Below are 21,960 nucleotides of genomic sequence, written 5' to 3'. Positions count from 1 at the left end.
ACTATGTGGCAGGCACTATGCTAAGCACTCTACAAATCTTATCTCATTTTATCCTCATAACACTGGAAAGTAGGTAAAATAATACCTATTTTATAGATGAAGAAACTGAGGCAAACAGAAGCTATAAGTGTCCAAGGTTAAAAAAACTAATAAACATCTGAGGATGGATTTGAACTCAGGTCTTCCTGACTCTAAGCCCAGCATTCTGGGTACCTGGAGTCAAGAAGAATTGGGTTCAAATCCAACCTCAGAACACTTAGAAAAGTTTTATGACCCTGGGCAAGCCACTTAATCTCTATTTACTTTAATCTCCTGGAAAAGGAAATGATACATCACTCCAGTATCTCTACCAAGAAAATTCCATGGACAGCACTGGAAAGCCGTGGTCCACAGGGTCACAAAGCATTGAACACCATTAAGCAACAATTTCCTGACCTGAGGTACAGCATTCTACCCCCTTGCCTCACTTAGCTGCCCAGGTAATCCATTGAAATCTTCTGAGCACAGGCTGTATTATGTGTATCTGGAGAGTACTAAGAGGTTTGAGAAGATAACAGAAAATAGAAAAAGCGAGTCCTGCTTTTTTATAATCTCCATCACTGCTGCCACACTTATTTCCCCAGAGTTCATTGAAAAAGGGATAGGGATCAGTGCTATGGGAACCAAAGTAAAATATCAGTTTATTCCACTGTTCTTTACTAACTTCTCATAGATGGTAAGACTAATCGATAGTTATTGTTTAAAGCGTCGCATTCAAATTCCTGGGCACCTATACAAAACAAAGGGAAAGACCCAGGCCACCCTAGATCTGGACAGGGTTCCCTCACTTCCAGGTAACCTTTTAGACATTCCAGCTCATAAGTGGAATTCCTTATCAATGGATTCCTTATCAATGACCACTGAGATGGAAGGGAATATGTAGAGTCAGGGTTTGATATTTGATCATTGCTTGTTATTGAGTGCTCTTAGAGGAACCCCCCCCCCCCCCATTGCTGTTTCTGGTGGATGTGCTAATAGAGAACTGCTGTGATGTAATCTAGCATCAACCAGGGGAACAAAGTTCATCTGTGAGCCTCATCTCTCCTTTTGACTGGGCTCAATATTAGTGGGTGTGGGTCACGCCTATATTAAGCAGCATAAAAAAAGGTCAGAGAACAAAGAGCCTCCTTTCTTAGATCATTGCTAGCCACTCTTTATCAGCTCTTTTTAGTTAGGTGACTCTCAGACCTCACGGAATTTTGGCTCTGCCTAGGATGACTAAAGTATCTGCAATTTGACCCCTTGTCCTGTAACCTTCTGCTTAGCCCGAATCCCAATACTGGACCCTCCTCTCTGGTTCAGATCCACTGCCACCTACACCTTTGATGTAGATAACATAGGAAGTTGAAGAAAAAATGTGCCTGGACTCCTGGGTGGACTCCATAAATTTCTGGATGAAGTTTATGTCCCTGTATATAACTCTTATGCTTGGCATATTCCTAAACTAAAGTGAGGTCCAATAGATGGAAGACCTCAAAGAAAAAGGAGCATCATCTTGTTAGAAAAAGTAGGGCTTCTAATATGTAACTATTGCCTCAAAGATTAGTAACAAAAGAATCTAAGTGTTTAGTTACTTGCTACTATAACAACTGGGAAGCCAAGCTGAGCTTTTGACCGTGTTGAAGTCAACAGGATTAAATGCTTCAATCCAAATTTCTCATGCATTTTCAGTTGAGTAGAGTCAGGAAGGCATTGAATAGAATGTAGGCATAAAAACCTGGATTCAAATCCTACCTCTGACTCATATTGGTTCTATGTGCCCTTGGCAACTCTCTGAGCTATAATCTGCAGAGGTTGGCCAACCTGCATTGGCACAGGGAGTTTTCTCACCTAAGAGTTCTCTGTCTTAGTGAAATCACCAGTCCAGGCCTGGTTCTTTCAAGACAGTGACTACTGTTTCTCACTGTCACAACTCTTATTTGTATTTATTATTAGGCACCTCTTCCTTCTCATTTCAGAAATCATTACTTTGACATCCAAAGGAATTGCCCATTTAACTCAGGCTAGGAAATGAATTGAATGCATGACATATATTTGCTGAAATTTTACTCAAATGTAAGCTATTGGTTATTATTGCTGTCAGCAGGTGCAGAGCAAAAAGATATGTAGAGTCACATCTCTGTTGGGTTGACTGTTTATGTTGATTTTTTTTAATTGAGAAACTATATTTCTGAAATGAAGTTAAAAGGATTCGTTCAATTTAAATATTTTTACGATGGCTAAGTTTTCTCAAAAACATAATAATAAAAAAGATAAAAACAGTTTAAAATGGAAAATTTTCCCATGAGCTTGAAAACCAACATTTGATGTACTTAGTGAGTGCTTTCCTGATTGTAACTGACATCTATTAAAACAATCTTCACAAAAAGATTTGAGACTTCTCAATCATATAATATTCAGAGGCCCCAGAATTAGATTACAGCTCATATGACAACTTGCAAAAACATCTGTTGGAGAGAAAAAATAAGAGTACCCCAAAACCCAGGATAGGGAGAACATAAAATAAGATCTGTCCTCATATCTCTGACTATAAACGACTATGTTCTTAATAGAATCTCATAAAATTATCACCCAGAGTTAGAGATGAAGAAATGAATGTTAGTTCACCCTCTTTTTAAAAAATCCTTCCCTTCCATCTTAGAATCAATATTGTGTATTGGTTGGTTCCAAGGAAGAAGAGGGATAGGCAATGGGAATTCAGTGACCTGCCAGGGTCACATGATTAGGAAGTGACTGAGGCCAAATTTGAACCCAGGACCCCTCAACTTTAGACCTGGCTCTCAATCCACTGAGTCATCTAGCTACCTATCATCCTCTTAATGAATGCATTAATGAATCCTTGAAAAAATTCAGGTCCTTGGTTAAGCCCTTTAAGAAAAAATGTAGAGGCCATCTGAATAACAAGATGCTTGGATCCCATTGTTTTTTAGTCTGAATTTCTCTGCTTATCTGCCTCTCTTCCACCTCAAACTTAAAAAGAACCTACTTTACACTGCTACTTTACAAAAGTGAGTGTATTGTCTTTTTACCATGCTAATGGGAAAAGCATCCTTTGTAAAATGATGAGTAAGCCTTTCAAGATGTGTTTTAATGACCACAAGCTGAAAATAAGAACCCCAAGAATAAGTATAATTTGGTTTGTTTAATTGCAACAATATTATATTCACCACTAATAGAAGTTTTATGTTTTAATTATGTGTCATATTTCTAAAACAATACAGGACAATATTTTGGAAGGAATTGAAAAAAGCAAATAATGACAGAAATGTAGCTCTAATATCAAATATGTTAGCTCCACAGGTTGCTCACGTGAACATGCTTTCAAACCTAAAAAAAAAAGCCTTTTTGAAGCCTCCCTGCCAAAATTGTTCATGTTGAACTTTTGTGGATCTTGTTTATTGATACATTTCATAATGAAAAAGATGTCAATAGGTATGCAAGGTCTGGAAATCAAAAGGGAATATGTTTTAATCCTGAATCAACCTGTGTATTTATAACTCCAAATTATTACTTTAACTTCCCCACATTTCTACATCAGTAAGATTAAAATGGAATACCAATTTCAAAAAAGAATTATGAAGTACACTAAATGCTGAGTTAATATTAAAATGTCTAGAAAGAAAAATTCCACTGAACAAAATATTTTTTTTTCTCCTGCAAAGGAGAATAACTTTTTCATGTCATCAACAAAATGTCAGGTCACCCTGTTCTCACACATTCAAAATAAGCATTGACTGCTTGAATTAATCTTCCAACATTTGGATACTATTCCTCCAAAACTCAAATGTATGAATGTAAGGGCTATGATTATGAGCACATGAATTTGAAATTACTATTCTTTCCATGAAGCAACACTTCTTTCCAAGAATGAGATCAAAAGTAAATTGACGATAAAATTAATTTATAAATATCTTCTTCCTTTGTGACCTGAGAATTCCTGTAGAAACATATATTTTTTAAACACAGCACAATTTATTGTGATGAGGTAAGAATAAGTGATTTAATGTTTTTTCTCATCCATCCTTATGAATCAACCACAGTTCAGTTTAGAATTTGAAGGACTAGACAAGTAGACAAGTCAAGTTCTTGGAACTAACTGGCAATCCTCATTAAGTCCAGACCTGTAGAGGGAGGCAGAGGCACATCTTCCCTTAATGGATTCAGTTTGGAGGCTACTTAGACAACACTGAGAAATCTGAACCAAATGCAAAGGGACAGGTAATCCATTTTCATAGTCTACTTTGTACTGATTGAACCTTCTGTCCTGATACCTGCAGCTGAGAGCCTTTGTCATCTGGTCTCGGCTTCCTGGGGCAACAGTTATTGCTTTTAAGAAAGGTTCCCCAATCTCTCTGTGGGGAAGCATAACTTTTATTTCCTTCAAAACTTCATAGAAAGGTGGGGAATGGGAAGCAGAGAGGTAAAAATGAGGGGCTTGATGATAAAGGGTTGACTTTTTTAACCCCTACCTTCTGTCCTTAAATCAATACTGTGTATTGGTTCCAAGGCAGAAGACTGGTACAGGCTAGGAAATTGGGGTGAAGTGACTTGCCCAGGGTCATACAGCTTAGAAGTGTCTGAGGTCACATTTGAACCCAGGACCTCCCTTCACTAGGTCTGGCTCTTGGTAAATGGTTTTTTATTAGGGTGTTAGAGGGATAGGTATGGATTGAGGACCATAGGCAGTCTCCAAGAGAGCCCCCTTTTTTTCCATTCCAGTGAGATGGGCTACAATCAACCAAATGTGACTTGGGTGTTATTTGAGCAGCTAGAAACCTTTGCTTTGTAGTATCATAATAACTGAATAATAACTGATGATTATATTACACTCTAAAGTTTGAAATATGTATGTATAATCTTATCTTATTCGGTCAATTGATTTTCTCATAGTCACAAGTCTAACAAGTATCAGAGGCAGAACTATCCTAACCCTAGATTCTCCAGTCTATCTCCTATATAATGCTGTTTCTCAAGTATCTATTGAATAGCAGGATGACGCTAAAATTATCTAAAACATGAGTTCAGAATTTGAAAATAATGATCACTTTCAATTGAGACTTTCTATTCTCTTTCTTATTAGACTCAAGCAAATTAATTGAGCCTAAAGATGAGCACCAAAGCCCTTTCATTGACCATAGGAGCCCTGTGCACCAGGGCCTATCACATAGTAAGTGCTTAATAAATGGTTATTGACTTGACTATCTAGGTAGCAATGGATAGCACTGGGCCTGGGCTCAAAAAGACTCTTGTGCTCAAATCTGAGCTCAAGATAGTTACTAAATTGTGTGATATTGGATAAATTACTTAGCTGCTGTCTTCCTCAGTTTCCTCAACTGTAAAATGAAAATCATAATAATATTTACCTCATACAGTTGCTGAGAAGCTTATTCTCTTGACTATATTAAAACAGCTCTGATCTCTGGCTTTGTCTCTATGATTTATTAAGAAAATTTTGTTCCAAAAAGTTATTTCTTCTCCCCCTTGTCATGATAAATTGTGCTTGGTCAAAATTAAGTGTTTTAATAAGAATTTTCAATTTTAATAAGAAATTTTAATAAAGGGAAAATAATTATAATATGGTTTTATAATTAATTTTCTAATGATCTCATACTTGGGAAAATATTTCCAATATTTCATCCATTTACATGGGAAAATGAGAAAGGTTTGGGAACCTCAAACTAGGCTCAGAGCAATCTGGTCATTGTTGGGCAAATAGCCCTTGGCAGGGCTTAAAATCTATCCTTTAGAGTTTAAAATCAGAAAGTTTATGAAAGCCCATTCACCACTAGCTAAGAGTGAGATCAGATGCTACACAGGCAAGAATTAGGCATAGAGCCTCGCTATCTATTTCAAAGGGGGTAGGGAGAATCAGCCTAGAAAAGAGGAAAAAGGTCAGGTCAGTAAGAGTGAGAAAGAGATGAAGTCAGAGAGGGAGTGCAGAAAGATGGAGTGAAATGCATTGCCCACAGAGTTCTAAGATTAAATCTATAAAGAGATGAAAACCATTACTATTGGGACAGGACTACAACCTGTCAGAGGACTTAAAATAGCTTTATGAAAGGCATTTACTTAGAACATTTGCTATGAAATATTTCCCAAATAAAACTAGGGGGACACTCTCTCACAAATATCACATCCATGAAAAATGTGGGCTGAAACTTCAAATAAATTTCATGAACATAGAATAAAACATGTGTGGCAAAAGATATCACTCACAACTCTTCTAGTACCACATGATCTGAAGTCCTTTCTCTCTGCAGCTCCCCTTAGGGCTTCCAGAGCCTACTCTTTCTGGAGTCCCGAGCTGCTTTGCCATTCCTTTTTGACACAAGGCAAGTCCTCCCTATTCCCTTGGGTCTCTCCAGACCACCCCAAGTCTCTCTCTCTCCACAGCTGTTTATCTCTGATCCAGACTGGATGTATTTTCTCCCACAATTCCAATAAATCTGATGATGTGCTTAAGGGAAGTAAAAAGGACCCATCTTCCTGGCCGCAGGGATCTTCCTCCACAAAGGCACTCAAATATAATCAGTTGCTTCCAAAAAGTGAATTACTGAAATTTATCCAGCTATTTAAAGCCTCAAGAGACAAGGCTAGTTTGCCAGCTCAGCCAATAGTGCCTTTCCCTTCTTAATCCAATTAAAGAAATGTATACCTCATAAAGGGCTCACAGGTAATAGATGCACCTCATTTACACATTAAAACCTCTTCTTGAATGACTCCATTCTGTGATTATATCAGCTGAACTGCTAAGGGAACCTCTCTAACCCACACTTATAAAAGCAGAGTGGTATAATAAAAATAAACTACTTTCTTCACAACAACCTTATGGAACAAAGAATGCAGCATTATTATCCCCTGCTCTACAGATGAGAAGACTTAAGGTCAAGGGAGCTTAAGTGACTTGGCCATAATCACACAATCAAAAAGCATGAAAGACTGGTTGTGCAGCCCAGACTTAATTCAGTCAGAGCACCATCTTGGGAACTTTTTTTGATAGACTAGTGAGAATCCAGAGGAAGGTAGGGCCAATAAGATGGTAAATGGACAGTAGTCTGTCATATGGTGAATAGTTGAAGGAACTGATTTAAGCCTGGAAAAGAGAAGACTCAGAAGAGGTAGAAGAGCTATATTCAAGAATTTGAAGGATTATTAAGAGAGGGGTTATTAGACCTTTTTTTTTTTTGGCTTAGCTCCAGAGAGAAGCATTAGAAATAGGACTTGATAGGAGGAAAATGTTTCTTTTAAAATGGAAGTATCAAATGGTGATATAAGTTTTCTAAGTAGATTGACTTTTCCCTCCCCCTGGTTGTATTGAAATAAAAAGATTTAATGAACACTTAGGTGGCATGTTACTTGAATAACCTTTGAGGCCCTTCCAAAAACTGAGATTCTATGATTCTATGAGACTAAAACATTTTTCTATTACTTCTACCTTTGGCTCCAGAGGCTGCTGCCAATAGAACAACACAGATTCACTAGTAAAGGCTTGTTTCTCTGAAGCTTCTGTTTCCTGATAATGCTATAGACTAATAGATCCTTCCATTTCCTTGCTCTCTGCCTTCTGACCTCAGTTCAACCAAAGCTGCTCTCTTTTAAAGTTATCACTAATAGACTAATTGCCACATCTAATGGCCTTTTTTCCTTTGTCCTTCTTCTTGACTTCTCTGCAGCTTTTGACACTGTGGATTACTGCTTTTGACACTCCTTTCTCTCTAGGTTTTCATGACACTACATTCTAACCTGGCTCTCTTCCTACCTACCTGACTGCTTCTGCTCAGTATCCTTTGCTCAGTCTTCATCCAGGTTATTTCACAAGTCATTGTCCTGGCTCTCTTCTCTTCTTGATTTGTATAATTTCATTTAGTGATCTCATCAGCTGCCATAAATTCCATGATCATACCTATGCTGCTTATTTGGCCCTAAATCAATCTCTCTCTCTCTCTCTCTCTCTCTCTCTCTCTCTCTCTCTCTCTCTCTCTCTCTCTCTCTCTGCTGACCTCCCATCTTGCATCTCCAACTCGGTATTACACATCTCAAGTTGGATCTCCCATAATGAGTTTCTTAAAATCAGCATGTCCAACTAATGCATGGCTGGTGGAGTTGTGAATTGATCCAACCATTCTGGAAGACAATTTGGAACTATGTCCAAAGGGCGATAAAAGACTGTCTGTCCTTTGATCCAGCCATAGAACTGCTGGGTTTGTACCCCAAAGAGATAAGGAAAAAGATCTGTACAAAAATATTTATAGCTGTGATCTTTGTGGTGGAAAAAAATTGGAAAACAAGGGGGTATTCATAGATTGGGGAATGGCTGAACAAATTGTGGTATCTGTTAATGAAGGAATACTGGTGTGCTGAAAGGAATAATGAACTGGAGGAATTCCATATGAACTGGAATGACTTCTAGGAATCGATGCAGAGTGAAAGGAGCAGAACCAGGAGAATGTTGTACACAGAGACTGATATATTATGGTACAATCAAATGTAATGGACTTCTCTACTAGCAATGCAATGATTCAGGACAATTCTGAGAGACTTATGAGAAAGAGCATTGTTCACATCCAGAGAAAAGAACTGTGGGAGCAGAAACACAGAAGAAAAACATTTGCTTGATTGCATGGTTTGATGGGGATATGATTGGGGATGTAGACTCTAAATGATCACTCTAGCACAAATATTAATATGAAAATAGGTTTTGAACAATAATAAAAAAACAAAAACAAACCCAGTGCAACTGCTTGTTGACTCCGGGAGGGGGGAGGGAAAGAACATGTAACCATGGAAAAAATATTTTAAATAAATAAATAAATATATATTTTTAAAAATCAGCATGCCCAAAACTGATTTAATTATCTTTTCCCCACAATCCTCCCTTTCTTCCTAACTTTCTTTTTATTATAGAGGGTTATCATCACCATCTTCTTAGTTACTCAAACTTGCAACCTGACTCCTCACTCTCACCCCTTGGCTATATATCCTCCAATCTGTTGCCAAGACCTTAATTTTGCCTTTAACATCTCTTATATATGCTCCCTTCTCTTCTCTAATACTGCCACCACCCTGGTGCAGATCCCTCATCATCTCTTGCCTGGACACAATAAATAGCCTGCAAGTGTCTGTCATTTACCAAGAGTCTCCCTCCACTCCAATCCATCCCCCAATCAACTGTCAGAGAGATTTTCCTAAAGCATAGGACTGACCTCTTATTCAACAAACTCCAGTGGTTTCCTATGACCTCCAAGATCAATTATAAAATCATCTATGTTTGGAGTTCATCTATATATTGCTTGACCCCCCCAACATACAACACAAACACACACATCTCTTTCCAGTCTTCTGAGACCTTGCCACCCCTACACCCCACACCCCAGAGACACTTTCTCCTTTCTCTGGGAATTTAACTGACTATCCTCTATGGGTATAATGTTCTCCCAATCTGTCCTGTATATATCTTGTTTATACACAGTTGTTTGCATGTTGTCTCCCCCATTACCTTTCTTTGTATCCATCTCTTAGCACTTAGCACAATACCTGGCACATAGTAGGCACTTAATAAATGTTTATGGCTGCCTATTAGAAGTATCTCATCTTTTTGGCAAATCTGGAAGGAATTGTCTTGCCTGTTTTACACTTTAGAAGCAGATTAAGAATCACAAAACAAATTTTGTAATCTAGCTTGCATTTCAGCTTTATATGATCTTTCAGCAAAATAAAAGACACATACAAATCCATCCCATAACATACCAAAAATCAAAACTAAAACAAAATCCCTAGGAACACCATGTTCTAAAAACTTCCAATCACACAGGAAAATCACCTGAGAATATCTTAAGGAAGTCATATAATTTTTTGAGGACCAGATTCTTCATGTGTAAAATTAAGCAGGTGGGCCAGAATGATTTCTAAGATCACTTCCAGCTCTGTTCTTGTTATGGATAGCCAGAAAATCCCTGAACTAAGCCGCCAGAACATTACCTATAATTGGTTGTTCCTGATGGCAATTTGGTGAAGAAGTAGCATCCAGCATCAATTCAGAGGTCTGAAGACGCAGTGCTGTGAGACATTCAGCAACAGTATTGAAATTATCTCGGATTCCGGGACCATAATATTTTGCTGATTCTTTGAGGGAGGGTACAGAAGCTGCACAGGTCATATGGAGCTGAACACATTACAGTTGAACCAGATGGTAAATGAAAAATCGGTGGGTTGATGGAATTATAACATAAGGGATTACTCCATCTCCTCCCTCTCCACCTTGCCCTCCTCTTTTTCTTCCCTCCCTTGGTGTCCTCTGAGCAATAGCTCCCCATTGTTGAGTGGATGAGAGAGCGATTGTGATGTCAGAGGATGGTGGGTGACTCAAAGGAGAGCAATGACCAACAGTGTTACAAAGATATAGGTCTATGCACTGGACAAAAATGATTTGGGTTTATATGGCACCTTTGCTCCTCTAATCAGTGGGAATCACCTTCTGAGACATTTGTAGCTTTCTGTAGTAGGTTTCATAAGGCAAAATCATCAACACCATCTATCTACCAGATAAAGAAAACTGAGAGACCTAGAGAAACTGAATGACTTGCCCAAGATCACCCAGAAATTTAGTAGTGGAGCCAGGAATTAAACCCAAGTCTCTTGGCAGATAACTAACTAGTCCTGAAGAGTCCAGTGGACCATGCTGACTTTTTTTAGAAAGTTTCCATAAGCCTTCTATTCCTAACCTTGATAACAAGCATTGCTTGTTCTCATGCCTTAGGCAACACCACATGAACTATCTATGTCACAGACCTACTAATTGTGACCCTTATAGAATTTGACCCCTCTCTTGCAGGCTGGTCATGAGCACTAACTTGGTTAGACTCAATTGAATTAACTGAATTTCATTTTTTTCTTCTTTTTCTCTATAATCCTTTATTTACGAAGATAGGGGTGGAGGGGGAGACACAGAGAGACAGAGAAAAAGAGCATGGAAAGCCAAGTGACATACAGAGAAAGGGACAGAAAAGGAGAGGGGATGGAAAAATTGTATATGGAGACACAGAGAAAGAGAGATGGAAGAGAAGTGGAAAAAAAAAAGGTAGTAGGGCACTACTACCTGGGATTTCATACAAACCGAAACTTGACTCTGTTTCCTAAAGAAAAAAGCAGCCACTTGCCACTGCCCTTCATGGTCAGTTTGCAGGATGGACATGAATCCAAGGAGTTTGCAGTGTTTTTAGTAGGAACATTTTGTTCAAAGCATCTTGTGGTGTGGCAAGAAATATTATTCTGTTATTGCTATTCTGCAGACAGACTTTTTTAAAAAAGTAAATGCTGTGAGGAAATGGGAAGATAATCTAATAAATAGAATTCACTATTAGTTTATTTTGTTTTTAAGGTATCTGAACAAGGTATGCTGCCTATTGTGGTTAAGTCCTTGTGATGAGGAAATCCCTCTAAATGGAGGATATATAAGGTATTGACATACAGCATTTGACACAAGGTTTAAACTACTTATCATAGAACAGACCCCCCCCCCTTGCACCCAAATAAAGCCCCTGGAGTTACACATATCAGAACAACCAGTGTATGTGCAGAAGTTAGCAGCAAGAAGCCCTAATTGGCAGGGGTGAGAAATAATAAACATCCAATAAGTTGATTATGTTTTTTTAATGTAAAATCAATTGCATTTAAATGGTAGTAAATAAAATAAGGTTTCATTCTACAAGCTATCCTGGATTGACACCATGTGATCTGTCTTTGCTGCTTCTTCATGTGACTATGACCTCCCAATTTAGCTAGTAACTGACTCCCAATGACCTGTAATAACACCATTCCTAAATTAGAGCTCTCAATTTGACTTGGCCTCAGTCCCTCCCTCAAAGCAAAATAAAGCATCTGTTTTCTTTTTTTTTTTTTACATTTATAACATTCTCCTTTTTTAGTTGCCAATTCAAACCCTGCTCTAGTCAGATTGAACTTTTCCTCAAAAAAAAATCTTTTTTTTTTTCTGGTTAGTCAAAGAACCCAATGGAAAAACCCCAAGAGACGAAAACAAAAACAAAGTCAGACAAAAATTCCAAGTAAGTGACATTCATCTGGAAAAGCTATGATTCACATGCAAATAAAATCTGTCCAAATTTACTGTTGCATGATGCAAGCCCCTGGCTTGAACATAAAAGGGGCAGAATGAAATCACCCACAATTAAGTTCACTCTATAATACTCCAAAAGGGACTGTTCTTTGGCTAGACTATTCAGACTAATAAAATAAAAATCTAATGACAGGATGAAGTTAACTGTATTGCCATCCCCATATTCGATATTCATATATATTCACATCAACATGTATATGCCCATGTATGGCTTACATACCCACAAAGTTCCCAAGAAAAGCCATCTATATTTATTTGAACTCAGCAAAATCTCAACAAGGGCTGGTGTTTGAATGAGAACCAATGAATGTCACCCATTTTGCATAGGAGAGGCAAGCACGCACATGGAAACTTGATGAGCAGGTCCCATTGAAGGTTCTGGGCTCCTCAGCCCACTAGAATTTAGTTACAAGGAGGTTTTCTGCAACTAAGACCAGAAGTTCTTTTCAAGACACACACAATATATTCATGAGTTTTATCCCCCATTGTCCCTTCTTAGCTGTGGCTGCAGTGAGTTCTATAGTCTAAAGCAGAGGTGTCCAATATATGGCTAAAATGTAATTGGGAAATATTTCACAAAATAAAATACAGTAGAACATGGATAATGTTAATATGTGTTTTTCTAAGTCAATATGCAACCCACTCAGGTTTATTTGAGTTTGACACCACTGGGCATCAATGAAGAACAGTACGAAAGGAGAGAAAGAACATTGTCTGAAATCAGAAGACCTGGATATCGGGCAATTTTGCACCATCAGCCTTAAACTCTTCACTGACAAAATAAAGATAATCATATTTTACATGACTTACCACATAGGGCCATGGTGAGGAAAGTGCTTTATTAATCCTAAAATATTATAGAAATGTAAACTAGTATTCTTTGTCTATTTTCAAGCACTCCTGACTCTTACTTTCACCTTCCTTCTTTCACTGTAAGTGCAGAAAATCCTGTATCTACCACTAAGCTGTAGCTCCCACAGGACTATGAGTTCATGCAGAGAAAGGACTTTCTTTTACCTTCCTTTGTATGCCCAGGATTTAGTACAGTCCCTGGCACATAGTAGATGCTTAATAAATGTTTATCGACTGACTACTGATTCACTTTGCTTCTCATAGAGTGCTATTTAAATGCAAATAACTTACTATTTTTGTTTTGTCCCAACATCCTATCTAATATAGAAATCATTTTTCTATTTCTAATCGGTATACATTCAGCTTCTACTTACTATGTCTAGTGATGTAGAGCTCACAAGAATGAGTTGGAAGATCTGGGATTTAGCCTTGATTCTACCACTAAATATTGTTATGACCTTAGGGACTCTATTTTCTCATTCTAAAAAATAAGAATACTGGACTTCATCTTCTCCAGGTTTCCTTCTAGTTCTAAATTTCTATGAGGGTCACTGCTAAAAAGTCTTTCCTTAACTATCAGTTGGTCCTAGTTCTGATCTGTGGAGCAAAGCAGAAAAAAAGTCTAATCCCTCTCCTACATTACAATCCTTTATAAATTTGGAGAAAACTACCACGTCCTCCGCAACTCTTCCCTTCATCAGTCTCTTCTCTTTTCCAGGGTACATATAGTTTTTCCTTTCAACTATTCCTCTTATGTCCCGGTTTTCAGGCTCCTTGTCATTCTGGTTATACCACTCTGAACACACTCAACCTCACTCTAAAATTACGGTGCCCAGAACTGAACCCACTATTATTCCTGATGTAATCTGTATGTGTATCCTCCAAAATTATCCTCCGAGGTCCCAGAGGGAGAAGGGGAACTCAAGAGACATTAATTCCTCCTTCACAAAGACATTTTTCCTCAAATAGACCCAGGGAGTGAGCCTGCTGCTTTACAGAACTACTAATATAAGAGACACAGCCTAATAAAGAAAAATAAATGGCATTTCCCCCAACTCCTCATTCCACCAGCTCCAATACCATCTAAACAGCTGTGCATGGCTGCAGTTGAGAATTGCTTAAACTAACAAAGATAGAGCATCTGTGAAGCATCTTAACTGAGATCTTTTTACCTTTTTTTTTTTCCTGTGGCAAGATATTTAATTGCAATGACTGACTAACTGCATGATAGGGCACAGCAAGAAATCTCTCCTGGGGCACCCAGAGCTACTTATACTCTACAACATACATATAATATAGCAATAAACATGGAGGGTCAGGAAATAGGTCTACTGTGATCAGTGTAAATTCTTCATTTTATTTTTATTTTTTAAATCTTCACCTTTCAACTTAGAATCAATTCTGTTTATTGTTTCTAAGGCAGAAGAGCAGTAAGGGCTGGACAATGGGGGTTAAATGATTTGCCCAGGATCACACAGCTAGTTAGTGTCTGAGGATAGACCTGCCATCTCTTAGCCTGACTTTCAATCCACTGAGCCACCTACTAGCCCCAATTCTTCATTTTGAAGTATGGATGAGAGCAGAGTCAAGATGGCAGTATGTAAAGGGAACTCCTTCATCCTAGGTCGTAAACTTTCTGCTCATCTAAACTAGTCCATTAACTTGGCTGGAAGGCTCCAATCAGAGAGACTTTGATTGGTTCCTGAGATGTAGTAGACCAGCTCACAGGGAAAAGAAGTGTAGAGAAGGGGGATATAGAAATGAGACCTTAGAGGAAAGAGTTGTTTTGTTTGTTTGTTTGTTTGTTTCTTCTCTGAAAGTTGGTGGCTCAGGTGGAAGACCCTCTCATGGTCTGGTAAGATTAGGGCGGTGTGCTAGGAAATCTTTTTTTTCCTTCCCTTCTTATTTCTTTCTTAGACTAAATTTATATTAAAATTATATTGTTAAAAGCTACTATCATCCACATGACTTAAGGGTTAATTATTTTATAAACGTTGAACACAATAATCTTTTTAAAACTAATATATTTTCAAACACATTTCTAAATATGACATTTAACATATTACATTTGGTATAAAATTAATTTTTCAATATTACAGCAGCTTAGTAGCAGCAAAAACTGAAACCGATCTCACTATCCTTTCATTTCGATCTTTAAAAAGAGCCTTAAAAAGACAAGAATCCAAACACAACAGCAAAATGGAGTCACATTGCTCTCCCAATGAACACAACTTGAAAGGTAGGCAGAGAAAGTTGTTTTTCATGAAATAAGGGGGAACCCGGAAGCAAAACTGCACACAGAGGAGTGCTGACTGACCACCACCACCTACCCCTCTAGTCCGTAAACCAGCAGAGGAGAGAGAATTGGCAAGCAGCTTACTGTCCACAGGCAAAAATAAATAAAGTATGGATGGCTTAAGGTAGACAATTTGGGTTGTTTTTCCCCCCAGGTGAATTATAATTTAAAAATCCAATACTCTGAGTTAGGTATGTTCCAATCCCATCCATGAGAACTACAAGATTAAACTGCTTCCTCTCAGAAGGGTGAACGGATTCCTTCAGGGTATCATTTTAAGAATCATTAAACCAGGGAATAGAAATGCAGAAGAAAAACAGTTGTTTGATCACATGGTTCAATGGGGATATGATTGGGGATGTAGACTCTAAACGATCACCCTAGTGCAAATATTGATAATATGGAAGTAGGTCTTGATACATGTAGAACTTAGTGGAATTGTTCTTTTGCTCTGGGAGGGGGAAGGAAAAAGGGGAGGGAAAGAACATGAATCATGTAACCATGGAAAAATATTCTAAATTAACTAATTTTTTTTAAATGAAAAAATAAAAAAAGAATAATTAAACCAGTAAATATTGGTTCACACACAATTCATTGAACTTTCCTACAAATTCCACATACTTTTATTTGCTATATCAGTAGTCTTTTAGGGAGCTTCATGAAAAGAATTGATTCTTCTCTAATGGATAAGCAATTTTCTTCTTAGGAAGTCTTTATTTTAGTATCTCCCTCCGAAATTATCTTCATTTTGCCACATATATCAAAAATAAAAAATATAAAGATGTGGTAATATATATTGTTTGTATATAGTATTTATGTATTGTCTCCTCATTAAACTATGAGCTCCTTAGGAGTAAGGACTGTTTTGTGTTTGTTTTTAAAACAAACATTTATTAAACACCTACTGTATGCCAGTCATGTGCTAAGAGCTTTCTAAAAATATTATGCCATTTGATCCTCCTATCTCTAAAAGGTAAGTACTATTATTATCCTCATTTTACAGTTAAAGAAACTGAGGCTAACAGGAGATTAAGTGATTTGCCCATCATTTCACAGCTAATAAGTATCTGAGAGTGGATTTGAATTCAGGCCTTCCTGACTCCAAGACCAGCACTATAACTTGCCTCTAGCACATCAAGTATTTGTTTCTGTTGCTTTTTTTAACTTTCTTTGTATCTTAGCACTTAACATAATGTCTGGCACACACTAAATGAATACTTATTGACTGACTGACAAAAATGTCTTTACTTTCTACTGATAGGAAAAAAGATCCATTAAGAATTAAAACCAAGGGGCTCAGCACCAGGCCTACAGCAGGGAGGTCCTAGGTTCAGATCTGACCTTGTAATACTTCCTAGTTGTGTGACCCTGGGCAAGACACTTAACCCCAATTGCCTCACCCTTACTGCTCTTCTGTCTTGAAACTGGTAACTTTGTATGGATTTTAAGACAAGAAGGTAAGGGTTGTTTGTTTTTTTGTTTGTTTGTTTGTTTTTTAAAGAAAATCAGACGTATTTTTAAAAACCCCGTTTTCTCTTTTTTCTTGACCTCTTTGATTTTCTAATAGTATCTGAGTCAATGTCTAACAGTCTTAGGAAAACTCTCTTTCTATTTTAGTATTTCAATTGGAGTTTAAACATTGAAAAGATATTCCTGTTCTGGGTGTCACTAAGTCTACTAGCTGAGATAAAAACATATAGGATACCCTAATACGCTTTACTTAATCAAATAATGGGCTCCTCAGTATGACACCTCCCACTCACTTGTGTGTCAATCAGCAGGCTTGAAAAATTCTTTGGCCTGAAGCACAAAAAGCCAATTTCTTATGGGCCCAATTTATCTACTGCAAAAGTACTTTATAAAAGCTCTCTTTCAATCATGTACCTTTTCTCTGTCAAGCAAGCAAACATAAAGAAGTCATCCAAATTATTTGATATGAAAACAATGACATCTTTTTTACTGGAGAGAGATGGAAATCAGGCTCTGCACTTCCATGCTTTTGAATTTGTGAATGCTATTCCAGAAATAAGTTAAAACTATAAGTAAGGGTTATAAGATTGAGAGAAATCAAACTAGGAAGCAATATACTGTACATTAAAAGAGGACCCTTTTAATTTATTATTATTTTTTTTAACTCTTACCTTCCATCTTAGAATCAATACTGGGTATTGGTTCTAAGGCAGAAGAGTGGTAAGGGCTAGGCAATGGGGGGTTAAGTGACTCGCTCAGGGTCACACAGCTAGGAAATGTCTGAGGTCACATTTGAACCCAGGGCCTCCCATCTCTAGGCCTGACTCTCAATCCACTGAGTCACCCAGCTGCCCCCAAGATGACCCTTTTTAAAAATAAAAATAAAGAGCTTTCCACCTTGCCTTTGACACATACTTCTTTTTAGTCTCCTGACTTCCCCAGCTTCTCTTTGAAGCTCATCAGGCTCTGGAAGGAAGCTGAAACCTATTTGTGTTTGTGTGGCCATTAAAATATGGTTGCCCCCTGCATATAAAGAAAACCAAGGGCACAAAGACACTTTATTACTCTTAGGAATTGGATGGAAAGTGTATGAAAACATGTGAAATTGCACCTAAAGTTTTGTTAGTAACTGATGATTATAAAAACTGAAAAACTAAATCTATTGTACTTGAACGAATGTACTTAGTCTGGTCTTAGTTACTTTGATTTAAATGTCTAAATTATGTCTTCTTTAGCGATTTGGGGGCCATTATTGGACTTCAAGGATTGTTGATATATAATTTGTGTTCATTATTATATAGAATCATCTATATCAATTTTATAATCTAAGTGTTATTTATATAATCCCAATAATTTAGATAATCCTAATAATATATTTGGCAAACTATTAAAATTTTCAGTGCTATTTAAAAAAAATAATAAAATAAAATACGGTTGCCCCTTCTATCACTTGATCCTAATGGGGAATTGCAGGTCTCTCTCTGAATCCTGGGACAACCTTTGCCTCTGAAGTTGATTTCTTTTCACTTTTAAGGCAATATCATCTAAGAATTTGACACAGACCTCTTTCAGATTCAGAGGAATTCTGAACTAATGAAAACAGTGCTAATCCAAGAAAAGTGCCTTCTCCTACTGGTGTGTATGCTGTATAAATCCTAAAGTGGAAGGCTGGCTGTTAGTATAGAGCATCCTGGAAAGGAGACCAGAAAGTCTGAGTTCTAGCCCAAGCCTGGCCACTTCCTAGCTGTGCATTTTTTTTTAAACCCGTACCTTTCGTTTCTAAGGCAGAAGAGTGGTAAGGGCTAGGCAATGGGGGTTAAGTGAATAAGATGCGCATCTTTGAGTGTCACAACTATTTATTTCGTGATGTCAGAGGACAAAACAAGATCATGGTATGTTTTATTTTAAAATCTTCAAAAGAGAATGTTACTATTGGTTATTAGAACACATTTTCAAGACTCAAGCCCAAGACAGGAAATTTGATGAATCCTAGGTACCTGAGATGTGCAAATGAATTTATTATGCCAAATCCCAACAAAGCACTGAAAAGGTCCAAAGACTCACAGTGATTCTGGGGATGGAGAAAAGTAGGACCATGCAAGAGGAAGTATTCAATAAAGTACCCTAAATTAAGACTACTTTGTTTGCAGGTTCATTTATTCAAAATGTATTTGTTGAACATCTACACATAGAATCACACAATCATAGATTTAGAACTGGAGAGACCTTAAAGGCCATCTATTCTAACCCTCTCATTTTATAGATGAGGAAACGGAGACCCAAATAAACCAATTGACTTATACAAGGACAGACAGGAAGGAACAAAAACAGAATTTGAACCCCGGTCCTCTGACTCCAAATCCATTGTTCCTTCTCCTGTATCAGATGATATATCTTTAAATGTATTTTGTTGGGAACCTTTAAAACTGGACTGACCTATTTCCCTAGTAGAGCAGTTGCATAGTCTCCATTTATATTTATGCTATTTATGCTTCAACAGCTCAGCACATGATTATTCTCTACTGAGAATAATCTACTTGAATATTTCTCAGCTGTTCAGCTAAGACTGCCATTCAGTTCCTTTACTCCAGAACAGGTAATCTTGGATACCTGAGTATCCAATGACCAAGAATAGTTAATATCAACAAACATTTATATAATATAAAACTTTTATCTTTATCTTTATTTTATATATAATATATTCATATTTTATATATGTGTATATATAAAGTTATGTAATTTTAGAGTTTGAAGGGACCTTAGAGACCATCTAGTCTCTTCAAAGGAAAAAGAAAACCAAAGCTTAGTGACTTACCCACCCAAAGTCATCTTGGTAACAAATGGCTTAAGTCCAAATCACACTCATCCCAGTCATCTAAATCTTGATTTTCTATCCAGTGACCTTTTCATTTTAATATGCCATGATATGAGGCATCTAAATGGCACCATGGATATAGAAGCCCAAGCCTGGAGTCAAGAAGACCTGAGTTCAAATCCAGCCTCAGATGTTTACTAGCTGTGTGACCCTGGGCAAGTCACTTAATCCTGATTGCCTCTGTTTTCTCATCCCAGCTGGAGAAGGAAATAGCACACTGATTCAGTAACTTTGCCAAGAAAACCCCAAATGGGTCATGAAGAGTCAGACATGACTGAACAACAAAATGCCATGATATGACTACCACTAATAAGAAATTTTCAAATGGGTTTAAGACTGAATATTCATTCAACTAGAGTGTCTGAAAGTGAAGTCAATGTGCCTTATATAATGGGGGTAATCATGACAACCTCCACTCCCATGTACACTGGCTATAGCAAGTCCCATGGGGATATGTGAGGAGATGAGATGAGCTCCCCTGGACACTTCCAGCAGACCACATGTGTTCTGGCACAGAACTGAAGGACTTGGCACTTTGGGACAGTACTGTAATCCCTTGGAATTTATGATGGCAGTAGAGGGTGAGGGATGTATCAAATGAATTTCAGCTCCTGAGCTAGGAAAAGTGTTATCAGAATACTTTAAAAGAGAGACAATTTCTGCTCTAGTTCTCTTTCTCTTCCTGTTCATTTGCCAATCAAGTGCAACCTCTTGGTTCAGAGAACCTCTGTAGGTTCTCCCTGAGGGAAATTCAACACCTATGGCAGCTGCTCCCACATGTCAACTAGAGAATATGCCCATGTACATGAGTCTCTATAGTCATCTCAAGGTGCCTCCTGCTTTGTGTTTCTTTCCCTGAGTATCTGTGTCTAAAAAGTAATGCAGGGGTAAATATTTTAAGTCTTTGAGGCAACCCTCTTAAGTTCCAGCTCAGAGCTGACTGGCTCAGGAAAAGTTTTTTCTTTTTTAATTGCAAATTCACTTTCCTCAGAGAGGATGACTATCAGGGCAAGGAGAATGAGCCTGAACCATGACTTATCAGAAGACATGAACCTTGAGGCAATTGTTTGAACAATACAAAACTAAGTTGAAAGTGAAATGACTGCTTGGTAATTCTGCAAAATGTTTCATACTTTGATGTTTTAAATATTAACTTTCAAAGAGCTATGAGTTACTTTGTAATTTTAAAGTCTTATGAATCTTTTGTATTTTAAGCATTTCCTTCATTGGATGGAATAAATAGCTGTCCTATACCTAATCTACACAGTTCAGTGAATACCTTTCCACTTCTTTTGAGCGAAACCCTAGATATGAAACAAACCTAAACTTTAGGTCATTCCCCTTAGAATTCTGAGGTAGGTAGGAGTATAAAAAATCAGGACAATGAGAAAGAACTCTCTCTTCAGAGACCCAGCTCCCCCCAAGCTGAATCTAGTACCTCACTCAGTAGGAGAGGACTCTCAGGAACTATAAATCCACTAGTGGATGATTTACATCAAATAGTAAATAAGTACAGAATGGCAATGCCAGTAAGAAAAAATAAAGCAAGATAATCACACCAGGCATTGTGCTAACTACTAGTAAAAAAAAAAATTGAAAAAGAAAAATAATCCCTGCACTCAAGAAGCTTACATTCAAATAGGGAAAACAATGATTTACATCAAATAGATAATCATTTAAGTACAGAACACCAATGTAAATAAGGGAAAACAAAGTAATAAAATCATTTTCAGGATCCCATACACAAATGATTATTATCTCCCATTGACTACTGATGAGCAAATGAATGAAAAAATGTTTACGTGCCTACCACATTGCCAGACACTACTAACTACTAATAGAAAAATAGAAAAAAAGATAATCCTCCCTGTACTCAAGGAGCTTACATTCAAATTGGGGAAGGCAATACATTTAAGGGATCGGTTGACAGGGAGGGATGTTTGGTCAGGGAAATTGCAAAGTTATCAAGATAAATTAATAGAACAATGCATTGATACATCCTTTCTAGGAAGATAGTATTGACCTGATTATTGTTTTCAGAGCCAGGGATTTGGGGGGTGGGGGGAGAAAAAGAGGAGTATGCTCATAGTGACCTGGTGTGAAGATGACAGGAGAAGCACCATTGGGGGATCTAGGTCAAGCTAAAAATGCAGTCTTGCCCATCAAAAGCAATTGGAATTCTGGGTTAGAGGTGGCACCACTAAAGCACAGGACCTTGGCATGAAGATTACCAGGGAAAACAAGGGAGAGCTCAGGACTAGAGAAATTGGGAAGTCTCACCAAGATTGCACTTGA

The 21,960-nt window shown here is 37.6% G+C and overlaps 1 protein-coding gene across 9 annotated transcripts in view; it reads right to left on the bottom strand.

The window, feature by feature from the left end:
* The window catches only part of SAMD4A (sterile alpha motif domain containing 4A), a 315,178-nt gene that overhangs the window by 140,563 nt on the left and 152,655 nt on the right, over window positions 1–21,960 (bottom strand). Inside the window, exon 1 of one of the 9 annotated variants that reach the window (XM_007473143.3) lies at window positions 10,018–10,333. The exons of the other annotated variants lie outside the window; for them this stretch is intronic. Within the exon in view, the coding sequence (XP_007473205.1) occupies window positions 10,018–10,195 (178 nt within the window). The 5' untranslated portion in view covers window positions 10,196–10,333. Of the gene's footprint in view, window positions 1–10,017; window positions 10,334–21,960 lie in introns of those variants that run through there. 9 annotated transcript variants of the gene reach the window in all.

This window comes from Monodelphis domestica, chromosome 1 (assembly GCF_027887165.1).
Source record: "Monodelphis domestica isolate mMonDom1 chromosome 1, mMonDom1.pri, whole genome shotgun sequence".
Classification (NCBI taxonomy): Eukaryota; Metazoa; Chordata; class Mammalia; order Didelphimorphia; family Didelphidae; genus Monodelphis; species Monodelphis domestica.
Note: the sequence above shows the minus strand (reverse complement) of the source record. Positions and strands in the feature narration are given on the sequence as shown.